Source organism: Salminus brasiliensis, chromosome 9, assembly GCF_030463535.1.
Source record: "Salminus brasiliensis chromosome 9, fSalBra1.hap2, whole genome shotgun sequence".
NCBI classification, from domain to species: Eukaryota; Metazoa; Chordata; class Actinopteri; order Characiformes; family Bryconidae; genus Salminus; species Salminus brasiliensis.
The window spans coordinates 9,552,432-9,571,911 of NC_132886.1; the positions used below are offsets into that span (position 1 = coordinate 9,552,432).

At 39.5% G+C, this 19,480-nt stretch overlaps 1 protein-coding gene and 1 long non-coding RNA gene across 2 annotated transcripts; one reads left to right on the forward strand and one right to left on the reverse strand.

Moving 5' to 3' along the window:
• Nucleotides 1-1,470: 1,470 nt before the first annotated feature.
• On the reverse strand, nucleotides 1,471-6,970 carry LOC140561994 (uncharacterized). Its single transcript, XR_011980116.1, has 3 exons — nucleotides 6,816-6,970; nucleotides 4,798-4,865; nucleotides 1,471-1,993 (listed from the first exon to the last, which is right to left on the reverse strand). It is a non-coding gene; the product is annotated as an uncharacterized lncRNA (long non-coding RNA).
• LOC140561990 (uncharacterized) lies at nucleotides 2,471-19,112 on the forward strand. The gene is made up of 13 exons (XM_072687336.1): nucleotides 2,471-2,809; nucleotides 4,026-4,112; nucleotides 6,589-6,738; nucleotides 6,938-6,967; nucleotides 7,673-7,714; nucleotides 9,312-9,353; nucleotides 9,598-9,651; nucleotides 11,844-11,885; nucleotides 12,135-12,188; nucleotides 14,010-14,072; nucleotides 17,761-17,918; nucleotides 18,075-18,187; nucleotides 18,353-19,112. Exons 1-13 carry the CDS (start codon nucleotides 2,740-2,742, stop codon nucleotides 18,492-18,494), a joined length of 1,047 nt encoding a protein of 348 aa, XP_072543437.1. The 5' UTR covers nucleotides 2,471-2,739; the 3' UTR covers nucleotides 18,495-19,112.
• Nucleotides 19,113-19,480: the final 368 nt, after the last annotated feature.

A 19,480-nucleotide genomic window follows, 5' to 3' on the forward strand; every position in this document is an offset into this window, starting at 1 on the left:
TCTTCAGGGAAGTTCCTTTTGGTTTAATACCCTTTTGTCTATTTATATTTCTATTATTTTCAGGAGTATATAGTTCTTTTTTTATTGTTTATGCTTGTTTGTTATTTTAGACATTTATCCTGCTACTTGGTATCAGCGGTCACATAATTAATAAACACTAGAGACAGTTTTATTGGCAGCTATACTCAATATCGTCACAGTCCCAAGAAAGGCATGTATCTCCAAAATGTCTATTTCAAGTCATTCAGAGTATTTCTATTGGTCTAATTGCCAGACTTATTTACAGTGTGCAGAGCAGCTACAGGGTTCAAACCATAAAGAAAACTAAAAACAGACAAAATAGAGATTTTTCTACAGACAGCAGCAACATTCAGTTTAATCTTGGTCTTATCTGTCTAAATAATTTTGCTTTAAAACTTTAGATGTAATTTGTGGCCTTCCTGACTGTTAGTGATGAGCTCACTAAAGCAGTCTTTATTTTTTAAAAAGTACCAAAGTGTTGATCTGGTTACTTACTAAGGTTTTTAGAAACCCATGATGGGTCTTTTTTTTTTTAATCAGGCATGGTGGGTCGAGGTCGAGGAAGGCTGCATGTGCAAAAGGGATTTAATAGGGCTAAGGAAAAACTCATGGCCTGGACATGCAGGGGTCAAGACACAGACAGACAAGAGTGTCCAAAAAAAAAAAAAAAAAAAAAAAAAAGTAAGTACAACAAGACTCCACTCTAGCACACCAACCAAATGAGCTTAAGTGGAGTCCTAATCAGTCCAGTGATCAACTGCACCTGTGTGCTTAGAGCTTATCCTCAGGTGAGAGGCGGAGACCAGCCCTTGTGCATGAACTCCCCACTGAGGCCAGCAGAGGGAGACATTAGCGATAGGTTCAAACCACACCTGGCCATGAAACTGCTCATCAGTTATTTGTCAACTTTTGAGCCTGTGAACACGAGGGACTATATAAAATGTTTAGAATTCCTAAACACTTATTTTGGTTAAGAATTTGGTTAAAACATTAAAAATGACGTCACTTCAAATACTTTTAGACCTGATAGTAGAAGAAAGTAAGTTTTGGCCATTTTATATCAGGCTTTCACATCTGTACAACACTCATATACAAAAAAATATACTCTGAGGGCAGGATGTAGGCCTCTTGTGGTTTAGATCATATTGAATAGCACACTGTAGCAGGTACCAGGGTGAGTCAAAATGAGCCTGAAGAGTCATTTAGCCAGACAAAGAACCATTTAGTCAATGTTTCATACTGGACAGACATGTAAAAGTACAAGTAAAAAAAAGTAAAAGTACAAGAGCTCTATCACAAAATTGACTTGAGTAGAAGTAGAAATGTTCTTGAAGCTCCAGACTTAAGTATTCAACATTGTTTGTACTTAAGTATTGCAAGTAGTTTATTCTAAAATGTACTACTTAAGTATCAGAAGTAAAAGTACAAGTATTGACATATGTAGTTTTTATTGTATAGTGTTCATGTTGATTAGTACACATCATTGTTTATATTAGTTCCCAGACTTAATAACTGTCTCAGTTCCTCTGGCTGTAGTAGAAGGACAGGACTGTAGAAGACAGAGTTCATGAACACAAGTCTTCAGTTAACTCTCTAAACAAACTCGCCCAAAAGAGAGAAAGTTGAACAGACCTGACTCAATCCGCCACATACAAGAGTTTCATCTGTAAAACCAGTGAGGAGAGCAGCGTAAACCCTGAGCTTCACTTTCTGTAAACTCAACTACAGCTGAAAGATCTCAGGCCATTCGGACACATACAAGTATTTGCAGGAGGTGAAGATGAAGGAGTTTCTTCTGGTGATTCTTCTTCTTCATCCTTAGATAAATTATCAGAGCTCCAGCTATAGTGTCCTCACTGCAGCAGCGGAGTGAGAGGAAGAACACCAGCATGATCGCTCACGGCTCGATCGCCTGTTCTGCTCAATGTTGAGGCGGCTTCATCAAACCCGGTGACGGCCCCCCTCTAGCGCTCTGGTGGTGATAATGTGGGTTTGAAATGGTTCGGAACGTTTTTATAATTGTAGCCAGTAATGATGCAGCACATAAACAATGTAACAGAGTAAAAATATTAAACTCATCCAAAATATGTAGTGAAGTAAAAGTAAAAACAAATAAACCTCCAGTAGATACAGATACAGTATTTAAGTATTCAAGTACAGTAGTGAAGTACTTCTACTTTGGAGAACTTTGACTATTTTTGTTACTGGACTATTGTAAACAAAGAGCAGGTCTCCTTTCAGAGTATAAATACATTCTGCTGTGTTAATACAGGACCTCAGAAGGTCAGATGCAGCACTGCTGTTTTTTTTGTTTTTTTCTTGTCAGGATGTAAAAGCAGAACCAGAAATGATAACTTTAAAAAAAAAAGCTGACCTGATGGTGGAGGAAGGTGCACTTAGTCATATCTGAATCATACCAAGCTTGCTTTCGGTTTGTTATAGATGGAGAATGTTGACCTCCTCTGCCACTAAAGGCTAATTTTGCGAGCGCTGTGGTACGCTGTGGTACACTGACACAACTGAAGTAACGGGACATTTTTTTTGTGTGGAACTGGCGACAAAAAAACCCTCCACCACTAATGTTGTTTTAGTGCACATGTAGAGGATGCATTGTGGGAGAGTTGTGTTATATTTAGAATGACACAAAAAAGGAAGTGCCACACTCCACTGAATCGGTTTCAAAGACTCACTCAGATAACCCACCCATGAAGAGCATTGATGGCAGCCATTTACTCCAATGTGAAATATAAAAATCGAGGGAAAAAAGAAGAGGATGAACCTTCCAAAGGTGAGTTTTAATGACTAATGATATGTACAGTGAAGGAATAACAGGGTTGTATTAATTGCATACTATCAGTCATTTCATGGAGGATTAGGCACGGTCTACGACTGTTTGAGTTCTACTATGAGTTTTATTGATAATCCTAAGATCCCTTTGGTGCACAGTTTTTGTATTATGTTGCTTCCAGCCAAAACTAGGAAAGTGTCTCATGTTTTGAAGTTTAAAGGGCAGTGTCAAGATTACTTTGCTTTTCTTCTGAGCTGGACGAATTCTGCACGGAAGAGAAATGTCTGGTTAAGTGATTGGAAAATGTTGTTGATTGAACAATAAAGGCTACAAGAATTCCTGAAACGTAGTTTGAAAACAATTTACCAAGTATCTCCTACAAACAGGAGATGCACTATTCATGTTTGGTGTGGTTTTATTGTGTAGGTTCCAGTTTGAGATACATACAGTTACATTTACGGCATTTGGCTGATGCTTTTATCAAGGTAGTTGAATGTGGAGTTAGGAGTGTTGTCCAAAAACTCTTGGTGTAATGTGGTGAGCATGCCTGGCTTTCTAAAAGACCACACAACTGCAGGGAAATTCTACAGAAGAAAAAAATCTAATCTAATACGCAGTTTGTTATAGTAAGAATGTAGATAGTATAAATATTGTACAGCACTGTAGAAATCCTATAGTTTTGTCTAACTACACTTTATTATAGTAATGGCTCGGGGAAAGACTGACTGACTTTGTGAACGTATTGTGTTTTGTTCTGGACGTCAGTAGATGTGTGAAATATCACTCAAGGGTCGGTCCAACTTCACAGCTTTTCAGATCATTGGTATAAAGTGTGCAGTGACTAAAAAAAGTTAATCTAACTAAGATTGATGCATGAAGCTGTTTATCTGGAAAGTGAGGCTTTGTTTGAGACTTTAAGCACTGATATTAGAATAAAGACAAATACTCAAATAAACATATAAGTATATGTAAAGTTAGGTGTGAGTGTGTTTAAACTAAGCCCAACCTCTCCTCAGGGAAGACCAGTATCTCCAGTTCCCAAGCAATATCTAGTTTATTTAATCAGGTGAGCTGCTGTTGGGACTGAACAAATCCGACCGGTCGGTCGGTCGGTCGGTCAGTCAGTCAGTCAGTCAGTCAGTCAGTCTCTCTCTCTCTCTCTCTCTCTATCATTGGCCTCAATATAGCACTTTTTCTTGTTGTCTTAAACCACCAGGGAGTTTAGCCATCAGCGATGACATCATATACTCTGAAGTTCATATTGTCCAGTCAGACCAGACAAATACACAAACAGCCCCTGATGGTGAGTACAAATATTTATCAAACTCTTTTCCCCACTGAAAAAAAACAGTAGTATCTTCTTATGCTCACTAACAATAAGTTCAAATATCAAATAAACAATATTTCTAACAACAAACTCATATACTTAAACAGCATATGGACCTCCAGCAGGCCTAAAGGGTTTTTACACATTTTTATTCCCCACCAGTTTGTACAGAAGTTCCTGCAGTTACTGACTAATACATTTTACTGTGTAAGAAGTCTTTCTGTGTAAGAAGGGTTAACAGATTAACAGTCGTTTGATTAGGTACACGTCCCAGTGCACTGCAGAGGTATTAACTACTGTGACAGTGACAAAGACCACTTTACTAGAAACCGGACACAGGTAGGTGTACTATTGGATACTTCAACTGTAGCCCATTCTTTTAGTCATTACACAGTCCAAAAATATAAATAAAAATATATAAATGTACGCCCAAGGTAGCCTGAGGAATGACAACACATTGATATGGTGAGGACAAGCTTAATATGAAAATAGATAGTGCCAGGAGCCAAAAACATGAATTGACTCTACAGGTCACTGTATGTTATTGAATAAGGGGATGTTTTTAAACTCCCATGGGCAAACCACAAATAATACCACAGGTTAGTGTGTGAAATGGTCAGCAGTGTTACTGTGTGATGTGTGAACACTGTTATTCACTTACTGGAAGTGCTGCTGCTTCTGTCATCACAAAGTTCGAAAGCTCACTGCTCTTTATTATCCTGACCAGCCCTACAGCATAAACCACACATATAAACAACAATACAGAAGTCTTCCTGACCTCAAATGTATTAATTATTGTTCCCAGGAACAATACCCAGCAACCCTATGCCTGGAACACTTACATCAGCATAACACTGCACACCACCATGTGACAAGCATGTCAGGTTGTTGCTAAGAGTGGTTCACCACTCAAATAATATCCAGTAAGTTCAAATTCTTTAATCTAAATTGAAATTAAAGTCAATCTAAATAACCACAGAAACAAATTGTAAGCTTGGACTGAAAGGAATTTATTTAGGGTCTGTGAGCAGTGTCCAATAAATCTAAATGTTAATGGACTGGAGGGTTTGTTTCATTCAGATTTCATCTTATGAAGGATTTACATTAATTTGACATCAGTTATAGTGACTTTTAATAAAAAGAAAAATATTTATATAAAATGTGCACAAATTCACATCTACCCTGAATTCACCTTTCATAAATGAAATCAAACCCAATGTAAAGTAGGTTTATTGTACTACATGGACATAAATACGGCACTAAAAGTAAGGAAATGTGTGTTTGGTAGATTATTTCTTTGTTGTAACAATGCGTCTTGACAATTAATCATACTGTTGGAAAGTCTTCCACATTTGTAAGAAACATGCATTTGAAGGATGAGCAGCAGAGCAGAGTATGTGGGTTGCATCCATGAATATTTGGCCAAAGCCTCTCTGCCATTGCCAAACAATTATTCTGCCATTTACTCATTTGGTGTTTGGTGGACTGGATGATTGAAGATTAGGAAAATAAAACATATTCCTTCATTTAACAAACATGCTAGTCACCAGCCTAGCTATACACTGCTGTGGGATGGCATCCCATTCTTCAGCCAGCATTGGTCGCAAGTCAGACAACATGGTTGTGTTGGTCACTCTGGCACGAACAGCACATCCAAGCTGATTCCATCCTCTCCACTCTCAAATTCTGCAGGTAGTCTCTGATAAACCCCGCTCTGTGGGGGGAGCGTTGTTGGTCCCAGACTTATGGGATTGCCAATGTTTGCAGAATATCATCTTGATATCTCTCTGCATTGAGATTGAGCCTCCAATGATGACAAGCTTCATTTTTCCAGTGAGGGAGAAGTCGCCCCACACCATCACACTGCCTCCACCAAAAGATGTTTCTCTATCAGTGCAGCAATCAGCATAGTGTTCTCCGCATCTTCTCCACACTTTGACCCTATGATCCAACTGCTGTAGACAGAATCTGGACTTATCACTGAAGATTGGCTGCGTACAGTCTGTTCCGGATTGTCTGGGCAGAGAGACGTCGGCCATATTGTCTTGCTAACAGGATGAGGAAACAATCTTTTTGGGGTCATTTTCTTGGGATGCCTGCTTTGGTACCTGGGGGTACCAGAAGCTTAAAACAAGTGTCAATAGCAACAGCAAAGTAAGCTGTTTGGCAATGGCAGAGAAGATTCAGCAAATTTTTAATGGGCGCAACCCACATACTTGGCTCTACTGCTTATTCCACAAATGCATGCATGTATGTTCCTTACAAATGTGGCATTTAAAAGGGAAATGAAAACACTTTCCAGTGGTATAAGATTAATTGTCAAGAAACATGGTTACAATAAAGAGTCTACCAAACACAATTTTCCTTACTTCCTGTGCCAGGTTTAGTTCTCTCAAATGCTGAACCTTGAGATTACTCTTGAAACTCTTGGAAATCATTTCTCTCCTGGCAGCTGATCTTAGTCATCCCAACCTGCCTGGACCACAAGACCCTGCTGACTCCTCACCTGAGACAGTGACCCCTGGATGGGCTAAAGAGAGACTGCTGCTGCGTTCTCTGTGCGCTATCTTGTTTGTTGTGGGCCTCATCATTACAGTGCTCTGTGAGTCTTAGCTCATATACCCATACATATGTTTTTGTATATTAATGGACATGACTGTATCTTTAAATACCAATTACCTGTATTTGCTGAAATCATATGGACAGCCAGGCTCGTCTTCGTCATCAGAAGGTAAAGCTTTTCGCTTGATTATGAAGTTCTTTTGGTTATGAAGACTGGATCTTCTCTTTCTGTTCCCCAGATCTTGGTAACATTTCACATAAAGAAACAGGTTGGTGTCAGAATTTGCAATGTGTGTGAACGTTGTGCCAGACAAAGCCTAAAAATCATTCAGTAAACCCAGTAGCAACTTCTAAAAACATATATTTAGGTTTTGCATCACATATGGCATTAGTTTGCCAATTCATGAGTCATTTCCGCTTTTTGCAAAATATGCTTTTATACAAGAGCTCTTCTGGGCCAATACATGTTAGAGAACTTCCACAACTGTGGTGACCTTGAGCAAGGCATCTAACCCCCAATTCCTCCCAGAGTGTTGAGGTGTGTGTCCTCACTGCCCTAATACACGAGTGTATGTGTGTTCACAGTCACGGATGGGTTAAATGCATTGGCTGAATTCCAATGTGTTGCAGTGCAATGGCAGTAAATGGTACTTATTCTTAATCAGTGTATATATTTCTCATTTAGAGGCAAGTCAGTAAGTGCTTTCTCTAATTTCAGGCAATAATTCTATTACCATCTCAATCATTTAAATTATTTATAAATGTACAGTATATAAAAGTAAAGCTGTACAGCTCTACAAACTTCTGACTTTTTGATTTAATAAACTGAGGGTCTTAATCTTAATTTGTCCAGTTCTGTGAACTTATTCAGGTTAACAATGTTTTCAGTCTTCTTACACTGTTCTCACAGTTTACTGTGACTGATCTGATCTTCACTCTCAGTAAGATGTTGATGTGACTTTCTGACTTTCCAGAAAAAGATGGAACAATCAAGAAGCTCAAGACAGACCTTAAAGGTCAGACTTAACTCTACTGTTTTATCAAAAGTGGACGTGTAATGAGTGATGTGTAGATTTATACTTGCATGAAGTAGAACAAAATCCAGCCTGACAGTCTGAGAAATTTATTTTCTAATTTTCTAAAAAAGTATTATCTGAGTATTCTGGTAGAATTCGTAGGGCTGTTGGCCTCAGTTTTGTATCTTTTCATGGGGCCCAAATTCCCTGACGGCGCCCGTGAGTCAAATCTTCATTTAAAGTAACGTGTTGATTTGACTTTTCAGAGAGAAATGACAGTAATACGAAACTTCGAGAAGAAAAGAATAAACTAATTCAAGTTGAAATACAACTTTACTTTTACTACATTAAACATGTAACACAAAAACAACAGACTAACTGAAGGTGTAATGAAATGTGTAATTTATTAAAAGAAAAACTGCATCAGACAGAGAAAAGCTATAAAACAATCTTACCCTGAACTACTCTCTGTCAGAAGTGAGCGAGAAGGGGGAAGTGAGCGTTTGCACAGGCAGCATTTTAAATGTGCATCCCTAAAATATGACTTCACTCTTAGCAATTCAAACATGCTTCCTACTTTGGAGTGTTTTGTTCAATTTTGGAAACAGCATCAAGCATCTTTAAACCCTTTACACTCCAAGACCTATTACACACTAAGGTGTATTACTCAGTAACTACAGAGACGTCTGTACAAACTGGTGGAGCTGGTCTTTGGTAATAGTTTGTAATAACACTTTTGGCCCACCAGCCAAGGGGTTAATCAACAAGACAGAAACATGCAATGGCAGAAGTCGTATTGAAAATGCTGGAGAGATTTGTTTCACGTTACATTACTACTAGTGTTTATTTAATATCAATAGCAAAGTACAGTTGGTAAATATAAGAGAAACTAAGAATTGTAGCTCTTTTAAATAATCTCCAACTAAGTGACTTTAGAGTAACTTAAAATAATGTGTAGATGTAGTTGTACTGAACAATGGTGAGATCACTTCCTACCAAAGGCTCTATCTGCTAAATATAGACATGTCTGGTTAATGTAGACATGACCACGTTTTCCTGTTCTTGTTCATTGGTGCAGATTGAGAGTACAACATCTGTTTAACCCCTTAAATGGCCAAAACATGGTGGAACAAACAAATCTAAGAAGAAGTCAACTGCAGCAATAGCTTCTAAGACTCAAAGCTTCTTAGAGTTCAGCACAAGCTGTACACTGGGAAAGGGCTCAGAAGTTGCAGGTTTAAATGATAGAGACAAATTAGAGGAGGCAGAGCTATGCTTTCAATTGTTAATCTGTTAAGCAAATTCTGTCAATTTGTAATTTTCATTAACTGAAAATATTTTTCAATAATTCTATTATTTTAACCATGTAAATCATTTAAATTGTTTATATATGTACAGTATATAAAAGTAAAACTGTACAGCTCTACAAACTTCTGACTTTTTGATTTAATGAACTGAGGGTCTTAATTTGTCCAGTTCTGTGAACTTATTCAGGGTAACAATGTTTTCAGTCTTCTTACACTGTCCTCACAGTTTACTGTGACTGATCTGATCTTCACTCTCAGTAAGATGTTGATGTGACTTTCTGACTTTCCAGAAAAAAATGAAACAATCAAGAAGCTCAAGACAGACCTTAAAGGTGAGACTTAACTTTACTGTTTTATCAAAAGTGGACGTGTAATGAGTGATGTGTAGATTTATACTCGCATAAAGTAGGAAAAAATACAGCCTGAGAAATGTATTTTCTAAAAGTATTGACTATTCTGGAAGAATTCGTAGAGCTGTGGGGCTCAGTGTAATATCTTTTCATGGGGCCCAAAATCCCTGACAGCGCCCATGAGTCTAATCTTCATTTGAAGTAACGTGTTGATTTGACTTTTCAGAGAAAAATGAAAATAATACAAAACTTCAAGGAGAAAATGATAAACTAATCAAAGGTGAGACACAACTTTACTTTTACTACATTAAACATGTAACACAAAAACAACAGACTAACTGAAGGTGTAATGAAATGTGTAATTTATCAAAAGAAAAACTGCATCAGACAGAGAAAAGCTATAAAACAATCTTACCCTGAACTACTCTCTGTCAGAAGTGAGCGAGAAGGGGGAAGTGAGCGTTTGCACAGGCAGCATTTTAAATGTGCATCCCTAAAATATGACTTCACTCTTAGCAACTCAAACATGCTTCCTACTTTAGAGTGTTTTGTTCAATTTTGGAAACAGCATCAAGCATCTTTAAACCCTTTACACTCCAAGACCTATTACACACTAAGGTGTATTACTCAGTAACTACAGTCTGTATAAACTGGTGGAGCTGGTCTTTGGTAATAGATGTCTGGTTAATGTAGAAATTACCATGTTTTTCCTTTTCTTGTTTATTGGTGCCGGTTGAGAGTACCACATATATGTTTAACCCCTTAAATGGCCATCAGCCTGCTGGCAGGCTGAAAGTGTTCACAAAATTCTATTACCAAATAACCACACCAGTTCGTGCAGAAGTCCCTGTAGTACCTGAGTAATACACACTAGTGAGTAATAAGCCTTGATTTGTTAAGTTGTTCATAGAAATAAACAGGAATTTGGTGTACAATATTTTTTGTTTTTCTAAAATCAACACAGTCCAAATTAAACATTAAAATGTGAACAGAGAAGATATTAAACATAATGGATTGACTAATACACAGTACAATGGGAACAGATTGAGTTATTTTGAATGCGTAAAGATTAGGCAATAAATACCAAGAACACTGTATCAACTGTTAAGCGTGGTAGAGTCAGGCTCTGTTGTTTTGCTGCCAGTGGAACTGATATACTTTGCATGAAGTGCATGAAATAATGAAGGACCGTCAGAAATATTCAGTCTGGCCATAAACCATAAGCCAGAGCAAGGCTCCCCAACCCTGGTTCTGGAGGAACCCTGCCTTGCACATTTATTGCTTTCCCCTTCTCACAACACACCTGATTCAGCTAATCAGTTATTTACCAAGTCCTTTAAGAGTTGCAGTGGGTGTGTGAAAGCAGGAAAACCATTAAATGTGTATGGCACTGTGCCCCCAGGACCAGGGTTGAGAAACACTGAGCTAAATGGTTAAACCTTTTCACAACTGGGTGTTCCAACAGGACAGTCACCCAAAATCACATCAAAAGTGATTGAGGAATGGATACAGCAGGCTGACAATCTTCCAGAATGACCTTCCCAACATTCTGTCTTTAGTTCTACCAAAAATATGGAGACTGTGCTTAAAAGCTAGGCCTGTGATTAAATTTAATTGAACTATCTGCTTAGAAGAGAGGTCAAATATCCAACTAGAAACTTGATGTCCAGCAAAAGCATTTGGTCAGTGTGCAGCTCGCTAAGGGACATTCAATCAAATATTATTGTGTTTTATAACTTTGTTTGAGTAGTTTGTTTTTAATTCTATAATTTATTTACTTTTGTCTATTTAACTAATTATTTAACTTTAAATAAGAGAATGTTTGTATTTTTGATTAAGATATTAATAGGACTTCTTGATTTTTCAGAAACATAAAATAATCAAGCAGCTCCAAACATGAAAGAAAAACTTGAGCATTTCTCTTAAAGGAGTCATAATTTTATTTCTGCTTTATTAAACTTTATAAACAGAATGATTAATGATCTGTGAAAATAAAACTTTGAGGACAAGCAGATCAGAAGAGAGTAGCCGTATTTATTAGATTACTGTTTCATTTGGCCTTAAATATGGTGCGCTGTTAAAACGGTTATCCTGTGTCCATCCTGGCACTTGCAGACCTGCTCTTTAAACTGCTGCATCATTTAAGGTGGAACAAGAAAAAAAAAATGATAAGTCAACTACAGCTGTAGCTTCTAAAATTGAAAGCTTCTTACATTTCAGCACAAGCTTGACACTGGGAAAGGGCTCAGAAGATGCAGGTCTAAATGATAAAGAGCCAAATTAGAGGAGGCAGACCTATGATTAAGTGTTTAACCAACCAATTTGATTTAATGAACAGAGGGTCTTAATTTGTCCAGTTATGTGAACTTATTCAGGTTGTTTTCAGTCTTCTTACACTGTCCTCACAGTTTACTGTGACTGATCTGATCTTCACTCTCAGTAAGATTTTGATGTGACTTTCTGACTTTCCAGAAAAAGATGCAATAATCAAGCAGTTCCAGACAGACCTTAAAGGTGAGACTTAACTTTACTGTTTTATCAAAAGTGGACGTGTAATGAGTGATGTGTAGATTTATACTCGCATGAAGTAGAAAAAATACAGTCTGAGAAATTTTTTTTCTAATTTTCTAAATGTTTTAGCTGAGTATTCTGTTAGATTTAGAGCTGTGTTCAGTGTTATATCTTTTCATGAGGCCCAAAATCCCTGACAGAGCCCGTGAGTCTAATCTTCATTTGAAGTAACGTGTTGATTTGACTTTTCAGAGAAAAATTACACTAATACGAAACTTCAGGAGGAAAATGATAAACTAATCAAAGGTGAGACACAACTTTACTTTTACTACATTAAACATGTAACACAAAAACAACAGACTAACTGAAGGTGTAATGAAATGTGTAATTTATCAAAAAACAAACTGAACACATTCAAAGGTATAAATACCAGCAGATCAGAAGAAATTTGAAGTTGACAGGAAGCAGAAAGGGTGAAGAGTGGTAGCTTGCCGAACCCGAGTATTGAACCCACAGCCCTGTCATCAACAGCTCAGAGCTCTAACCGCTGAGCCACACCAGCCCTTCAACAATGCAGCTGCAGATGTTTAAGGTTTACATAAAGCCAACTACAGATGTTGCTTCTAAAGCTAAAAGCACATCACAAGCCTGATACTGGCAAAGTGCTCAGAGGATGCAGGTTTAAATGATAAAGAGCCAAAGTAGAGGAGGTTTCATGCTTTCCAGTATTAATCTGTAAGCTTTTAGTTATTAGCCTGCTGTGCTAACATAACATGCTGTGCTAACATTGTCTTGCTACACTTATGATTAAGCCTTGACATCCTTCTGAATTTGAATCCATCTGTCCACAGAACATCCTTCCAGTAGAATTCTGGCCTATACATGTTGTCTTAAGCAAACGTCAGCCAGACAGCATTGGTCTTTTAGGAGAGTATACATAAGATCATGGAGGGAGAAGGGAGTGTATGTACAGTTATGTGCAAAAATAACAGCAGTGAATCTTTATGATAAGTGCTTTATATTCATGTGGCCTGAACTCAATTAACATCTGACATTTTAGCTGAGCAACCAATAATTTTCAGCCCTTCTTGATATGTTTCCTCCTCTCTAATCCAGTGTCTGAAATAATCCATTTTTCTCACTGAGAAAGGGCTCAAACCAGCAGGTCCAACATTGCTGCCCTCCTTCTTATAAATAAGGGCCAGTTACTACACTGAATGAATGACCTCACCAATTGAACTAAACACTGCTATTACTTGGCCACTAATGAACTAATTTTAGTAAATGAATCAATTGCACCCAATAAGTGTGTACATGCCTTAACAGTTGATTATGTTGGTTGCCAATTACTCGGCTACACCTTTCCCCGTGTTGTATCATCTTCTCCTCCAAAATCTGTAATTAAACGCATTAGTGAAGTTAGACTGCTTTATTTTACACATAGCTGTATGATCAGTGTTTCTGGACCGGAGACAGTTCAGAACTGCTAGGTGCAGAAATCAGACTGCTGGAGAAGGATTATCTGGCAGACTGGAGGAGTGAAAACAGTCTGTTTATACTGTTGATAACTCTTTATTTTGCTGGGTCACTGTAGATTATTTGTAGATGAACTACTTAAAAGCAGAACTATGCAAAATTGCTCTTTCTTGCTTTCTGAGCTCCCCCTATTGTCAGTAAAGGAAATTAGCACTGAACCTAAACCCCAATTTCAGCTCAGAAACTACACTTTATCCTAAACATGTCTCTTAGCAATCCACTCAATTCTACTAGTATGTTACTGTTCTGAGCATCTGTATATAATCTATAGAGAACCATCATAATAAGAGTGTCAAAAAAGCCTATTGGGTACTATGTTGAGCATACATCATTTATAAGGATGTAATATATAACTGGTTTAAAAACTCCCTGTGAGAAATAATGAATACAGTTACCCTCATTAGGTGTCCTTCAGTCTCAGATGCTTATCTTGAATTAAATGCAGTAAGAGTTAGCCAGTACTGTCTGTACATATGAACTCAGTTTTCTCAGTGTTCTTGTTGATCAGTTCATACCTGTCCACAGTCTTTACGGTCATTAAACTGATCTTCTTCTGCATTAACATTCTGATGTACTTTTCTGACACTTCAGATAAAGAAGAGCTAATTAGGCAGCTTAAGGAAAAAGAAGGAAAACAGAGCTGTAATCCTACAGGTAAGATCTTAAAAAAAATGTTAAACCAAAAACATTGTAATAATGTATATAATATAAATAATAATAATTCATAATATAGAATCAGAATCTGACTTTATTGGCCAAGTATGCTTACACATACAAGGAATTTGTTTTTGGTTACAGTAGCTCACAGTGCACGATAACTGACATTACAGAAGTAACAAACACACCCAACCTTCACACACACACCCAACCTTCACACACACACACACACACACACACAGTGACATACACGCACAGACACACCTGTAAACTTGACATGTGCAGAGTTGTATATTTAAAGTAAAGTGCTAAGTGCAGCAGTAAAGAACAGTGCAGACTGGATTAAATAGATATAAATATGGAGAACAGAGGAGTCACTGGTTGAGACGGTAGTACAGGTTGTTCTGAGACACTATCAGATAAATAAAGTGCAGTACAGAGAAAGGAGAGTGAGAGAGCATCTGGATAGGATGTATGTATGTAGTAGACTGTATCCAGAAAGTATTGTTGTAATGTTCAGCTGTTCATGAGTGTGATGGCGTGTGGGAAGAAGCTTCTCTGTAGCCTGGAGGTCTTGATCTTCAACTGGCTGAAACGCCGACCTGAGGGAAGATACTGGAACAGGTGATGTCAAGGTGTGATGGATCACGGACGATGTTCTCTGCACACTTCCTGGTTCTGGCCGTGTGCAGGTCCGGTAGGGAGGGCAACTTCACACCGATGGTTCTCTCTGCAGACCTGATGAGGCGCTGCAGTTGGTGGGTGTCGTGTTTGGTGGCTAAGCTGCCCCACACTGTGATGGATGCAGTGAGGACAGATTCTATGGTGGCGGTGTAGAACTGCACCATCAGCTCCTTGGGCAGGTTGAACTTCCTCAGCTGAGGCAGGAAGTACAGCCTCTGCTGAGCTCTCTTGACGATGGTGCTGATGTTGCAGTCCCATTTCAAGTCCTTGGAGATTATTGTGCCCAGGAACTTTTAGGCGTCCACAGCCGTTACAGTACTGTTGAGGATGGTGAGTGCTGGAAGGGTTGGAGGACTTCTCCTGAAGTCCACTCTCATCTCCACTGTCTTGGCTGTGTTCATCTCCAGGTTGTTCTGATAGCTCCAGAGGACCACCTGCTCCACAACCCGTCTGTAGGCAGACTCGTCACTGTCCCGGATGAGACCAATGACTGTCAAATCATCTGCAAACTTCAGGATTTTGACTGAGGGGTCCGTGGAGGTGCACTCATTTGTGTAGAGTGAGAAGAGCAGCGGGGAGAGAAAACAGCCTTGTGGAGCTCCTGTGCTGATGGTCCTGGTTCCTGAGGTGATCTTTCCCAGCCTCACCTGCTGCTCTCTGCCAGTGAGGAAGTTTGTGATCCACTGGCAGGTGGAGGCTGGCACACTGAGGTGGGTCAGTTTGGTGTGTAGATGTCCGGGGATGATTGTGTTGAAGGCGGAGCTGAAGTCCAAGAACAAAACTCTTGCATATGTACTTGGCTGGTCGAGGTGCTGGAGGATGTGGTGAAGTCCCATGTTCACTGCATCGTCCACAGACCTGTTGGCCCGACACACGAACTGCAGGGGGTCTAGTTGGGAGTTGGTGATCTCCTTCAGGTGGGTGAGAACCAGCCTCTCAAAGGATTTCATGACCACAGAGGTCAGTGCGACAGGTCTGTAGTCATTCAGTCCAGAGGTGGTTGGCTTTTTGGGAATGGGAATTATTGTGGAGCGCTTGAAGCACGCCGGTACGACACACTGCTCCAGTGATTTATTGAAGATCTTGGTGAAGACAGGAGCAAGCTGGTCTGCACAATTCCTCAGGCAGGAGGGTGACACTCCGTCTGGGCCTGGTGCCTTCTTCACTCTTTGTTTTTTGAAGAGTCGGTGCAAGTCTGCTTCACAGATCTTCAGGGGGGGCTGTATGGATGGCTGGGAGTCAGAAGGGTGTGAACTGGTGTGTTGTTGAGTGGAGTTGGGCTTTTCAAACCTACAGTAGAAGGTGTCTTCTGGAGTGGTCGTTTGTAACCTGAGAGGTTGTGTAGACACTTCCAGACGGCTGAAGGCTCGTTAGTGGACATCAGTCTGCTCAGCTTGGTGGAGTAGCTCTTCTTTGCAGCTCTGATCTCTCTGTTCAGTGTGTTCCTAGCCCTGTTGTAGAGCGCACGGTCTCCACTCCTAAATGCGTTCTCCTTGGACTGTCGCAGGTGCTTCAGTTTGGCGTTAAACCAGGGCTTGTCATTATTGTATCTAATGCGAGTCCTGGTCGGAACACAGATGTCCTCACAGAAGCTGATGTAGGACGTCACTGTATCAGTATATTCATCCAGGCCGCTTGTAGAGTCCTCAAACACACACCAGTCTGTTAACTCCATACAGTCCTGAAGCCTCTCTTTAGCCTCACTGGTCCACTTCTTCACAGTACTAACCTCAGGCTTGGCCCACTTGAGCTTCTGTCTGTAGGTTGGGAGAAGATGGACCATAGAGTGGTCAGATAGGCCCAGAGCAGCTCGGGGAACGGAGCTATATGCACCCTTTAGTACAGTATAGCAGTGGTCTAGTATATTACTCTCCCTGGTGGGGCAGGTAACATGCTGTCTGTATTTGGGCAGCTCACTGGTAAGTTCCGCTCTGTTGAAGTCCCCAAGAATGAGGAAAACAGACTCTGTGTGTTGGTGCTCCGCGCTGGTGATCTGGTCTGTGAGGGCGCGCAGTGCCCCGCGCATGAACGCGCTTGGTGGGATATAAACTCCGACGAGCACCACGGAGGAGAATTCCCGCGCGCAGTAAAAGGGTTTACAGAGTATAAACACAGACTCCAGATCAGGACTGCATGTTTTCATGAACACAGTGAGGTCTGAACACCAGCCGCGGTTGATGTAGGAGCAGATTCCTCCGCCTCTAAGCTTCCCCGAAGTCTCCGCGCCGCGGTCCGCTCTGTGGAGGTGAAAGCCGGCGAGCTGGAGCGCGCTGTCCGGGCCGGCCTCGGTGAGCCAGGTCTCAGTGAAGCACAGCGCCGCAGAGAGAGAAAAGTCGTTGCTGGTCCGGTTCAGAAGTGAAAGTTCGTCCATTGTGTTGCCTAGTGAGCGGAGGTTGGCCAGGTGTAAGCTGGGAAGCGCTGTGCGCAGTCCGCGCTGGCGGAGTTTGACGAGCGCTCCGCTGCGTTTCCCACGTCTGCGCGTCCGCCTGCGTCTGCGGCTGAGGAGCGCAGCTACTCCGCTCACTACAACGTCCAGAAAACAGTCCGATAAAGAGAAATCGGGAGTGATTCCGTTAGGCATGGAGTGCCTGATGCTGAGAAGATCCTCAGCGCTGTATGTGACCGTGTTAGGTTCACACGTGACAACTAAAACAAACAAAGCGCCATCTTGGATTATTTAATAATAAAATAAAATAAAATAGATTAGATGTTTTAGATTTTTTAAGTATTTGAGCAGCATTAAGATCCTCACTCAAGGAAAAAAAACTTTGAAAACTTTATTTTCACTGAGAAAATAACTTTTTAAAAATCATTATGATTCAGCCTTGGAAGGACTGTTATAGTGAGGGAAACATGTCTTAACCATGAGAGCCTTTAAAGAGAAGATTAAAAACCTTCAATTGTTTTTACATAATATTTTTGTTTTTAAGATAATTCTTGAAAGTGTTTATTAAATATCATCATCATCATCATCAAGTTTCCCATCATTGTGAATATGCAGCTCAGAATGTGGATGAAGTCTGTTGTGCTGAAGGCTGGAAGTACTTCATGGGGAAGTGCTACTACTTTTCTACTGATGAGAAGACCTGGACTGCTAGTAGAGATGCTTGTCTTGCTGTAGGAGGAGACTTGGTGATCATCAACACCCCAGAGGAAGAGGTATGATGGTCAGATATAATGTAATACTACTACTATAGCTGCTACTGGCATAATAGTTATTATTATTATTATTATTATTATTATTGATAAATTCTCATGTGTGCTAGTTCTGTACAGTGAATACAGTCTTAAAGTAGCAGGATGATTCTGTTACAGAATTTCATAAAAAAGTTGAATAATGATGAATACTACTGGATCGGTCTGACTGACGCTGTGAAGGAAGGAGACTGGCGCTGGTTAGACGGAACAAAACTCAGTACAACATCAATGTAGGTTTCAGACAGCACTGAAAACACACCACTGATCTGATCTTAGAGTTTAGTCTGAACGTTAATATAAAGTTCTAGAAATCTCACTCCAGTGTTTTAATGGGTTTCTGAGAATGGATCACTGTGTGAAGAGTAATCTATTATTTCTGTTCTCTTGTTCTTCAGACACCAGTATTATACCTGGAAAAGAGGGAACTGTGGTCTGATGCAATTAACCACTGACACTTATTATTTAAGGAATACATTATGTAATAATGTAAATTATAGAAAATTCAAACGTGTCTGTGAAGCAAAAGCTTCAATTTAAGGGGAAAAAATTGAATGACTAATATGACAGCAAGGTAGAGGGTCAAGGGTTTTCCTTTCATTATTTATATTTGTTAAAATTATCAGAGTAGCCCTTACCATTTTGATGCTCTCATGCAAAAACCTTGCATCTCCATTTTTGTTTTTTCACTTTTTCACTAACAATGTGAATCTGGTTGTTCTTTACATTGTGTTAAAATTTCATGATGACTGGACCAATAGAAAAGCTTCAAAATGACTTGGAATAAAAGCTTTTTACACTGATGTCTATTTAAAAGCTAAGGGTTTTTTGACAGCATCAATTTATATAAACATCCCTGTATTGTAGCAAATTACATGATCACCCAGCAGAGACACCTTCTAAAAAGATCAATTTATTTGAAGGTCTTACTCTCAATCATTTCATTTCATTTTAATGTGTAAGAGGTCATGTCATGCTTTGATATTGATGGCTCTATATTGTTGTAAACCAAAGCAAGTCATGATCAGTCATCCTCTATAAGTGTGAAAATGCTTGTTTGGTTGTTTGTCTGACATTTGTTGACTTAAAATAACTGAAAGACTGAAATTATCTTTATTGTATTAATAAAATGTTCAGAAATAAAGGGAGCATTGTGTACAGTCTGGCTTTTTCCTCTCTGTTTTGCATTCTCAGTATCCTTCCTAGTATCCATGACATTATTTCATGGATTTTGTGGTTTAAGTCTATTGATTCTCTGTAAAGGCAGGTGTGTGTTAGGTAGAGTTGCTTTGAGGAGTCATTAGTACATCTTGAAAAGTGATTGGAAGTTCTGGTTTTGTGGAACGAGGTCCATCTCATCTGCTCTTCTCTGACCTTGGCTCACCTACAGGGTAAGTGCTATGACTCCATGCTCCCTAGCACTCTCACTAAATCAACAATCTCACTGTCTAGGGTCCTGCCTGAGTAGTTAGAGCATATGGCTGAACCTCACTGTTCCTCTTTGAAGCAATTACCATGAGAGTATA

Excerpts from the sequence above, each read along its gene's own strand:
- LOC140561990 (XM_072687336.1), top strand. The coding sequence starts at position 2,740 with ATGGCAGCCATTTACTCCAATGTGAAATATAAAAATCGAGGGAAAAAA. Across the intron at positions 6,968-7,672 it reads CATTTCACATAAAGAAACAG|AAAAAGATGGAACAATCAAG; the intron begins GTTGGTGTCAGA and ends CTGACTTTCCAG. Across the intron at positions 9,652-11,843 it reads AAATGATAAACTAATCAAAG|AAAAAGATGCAATAATCAAG; the intron begins GTGAGACACAAC and ends CTGACTTTCCAG.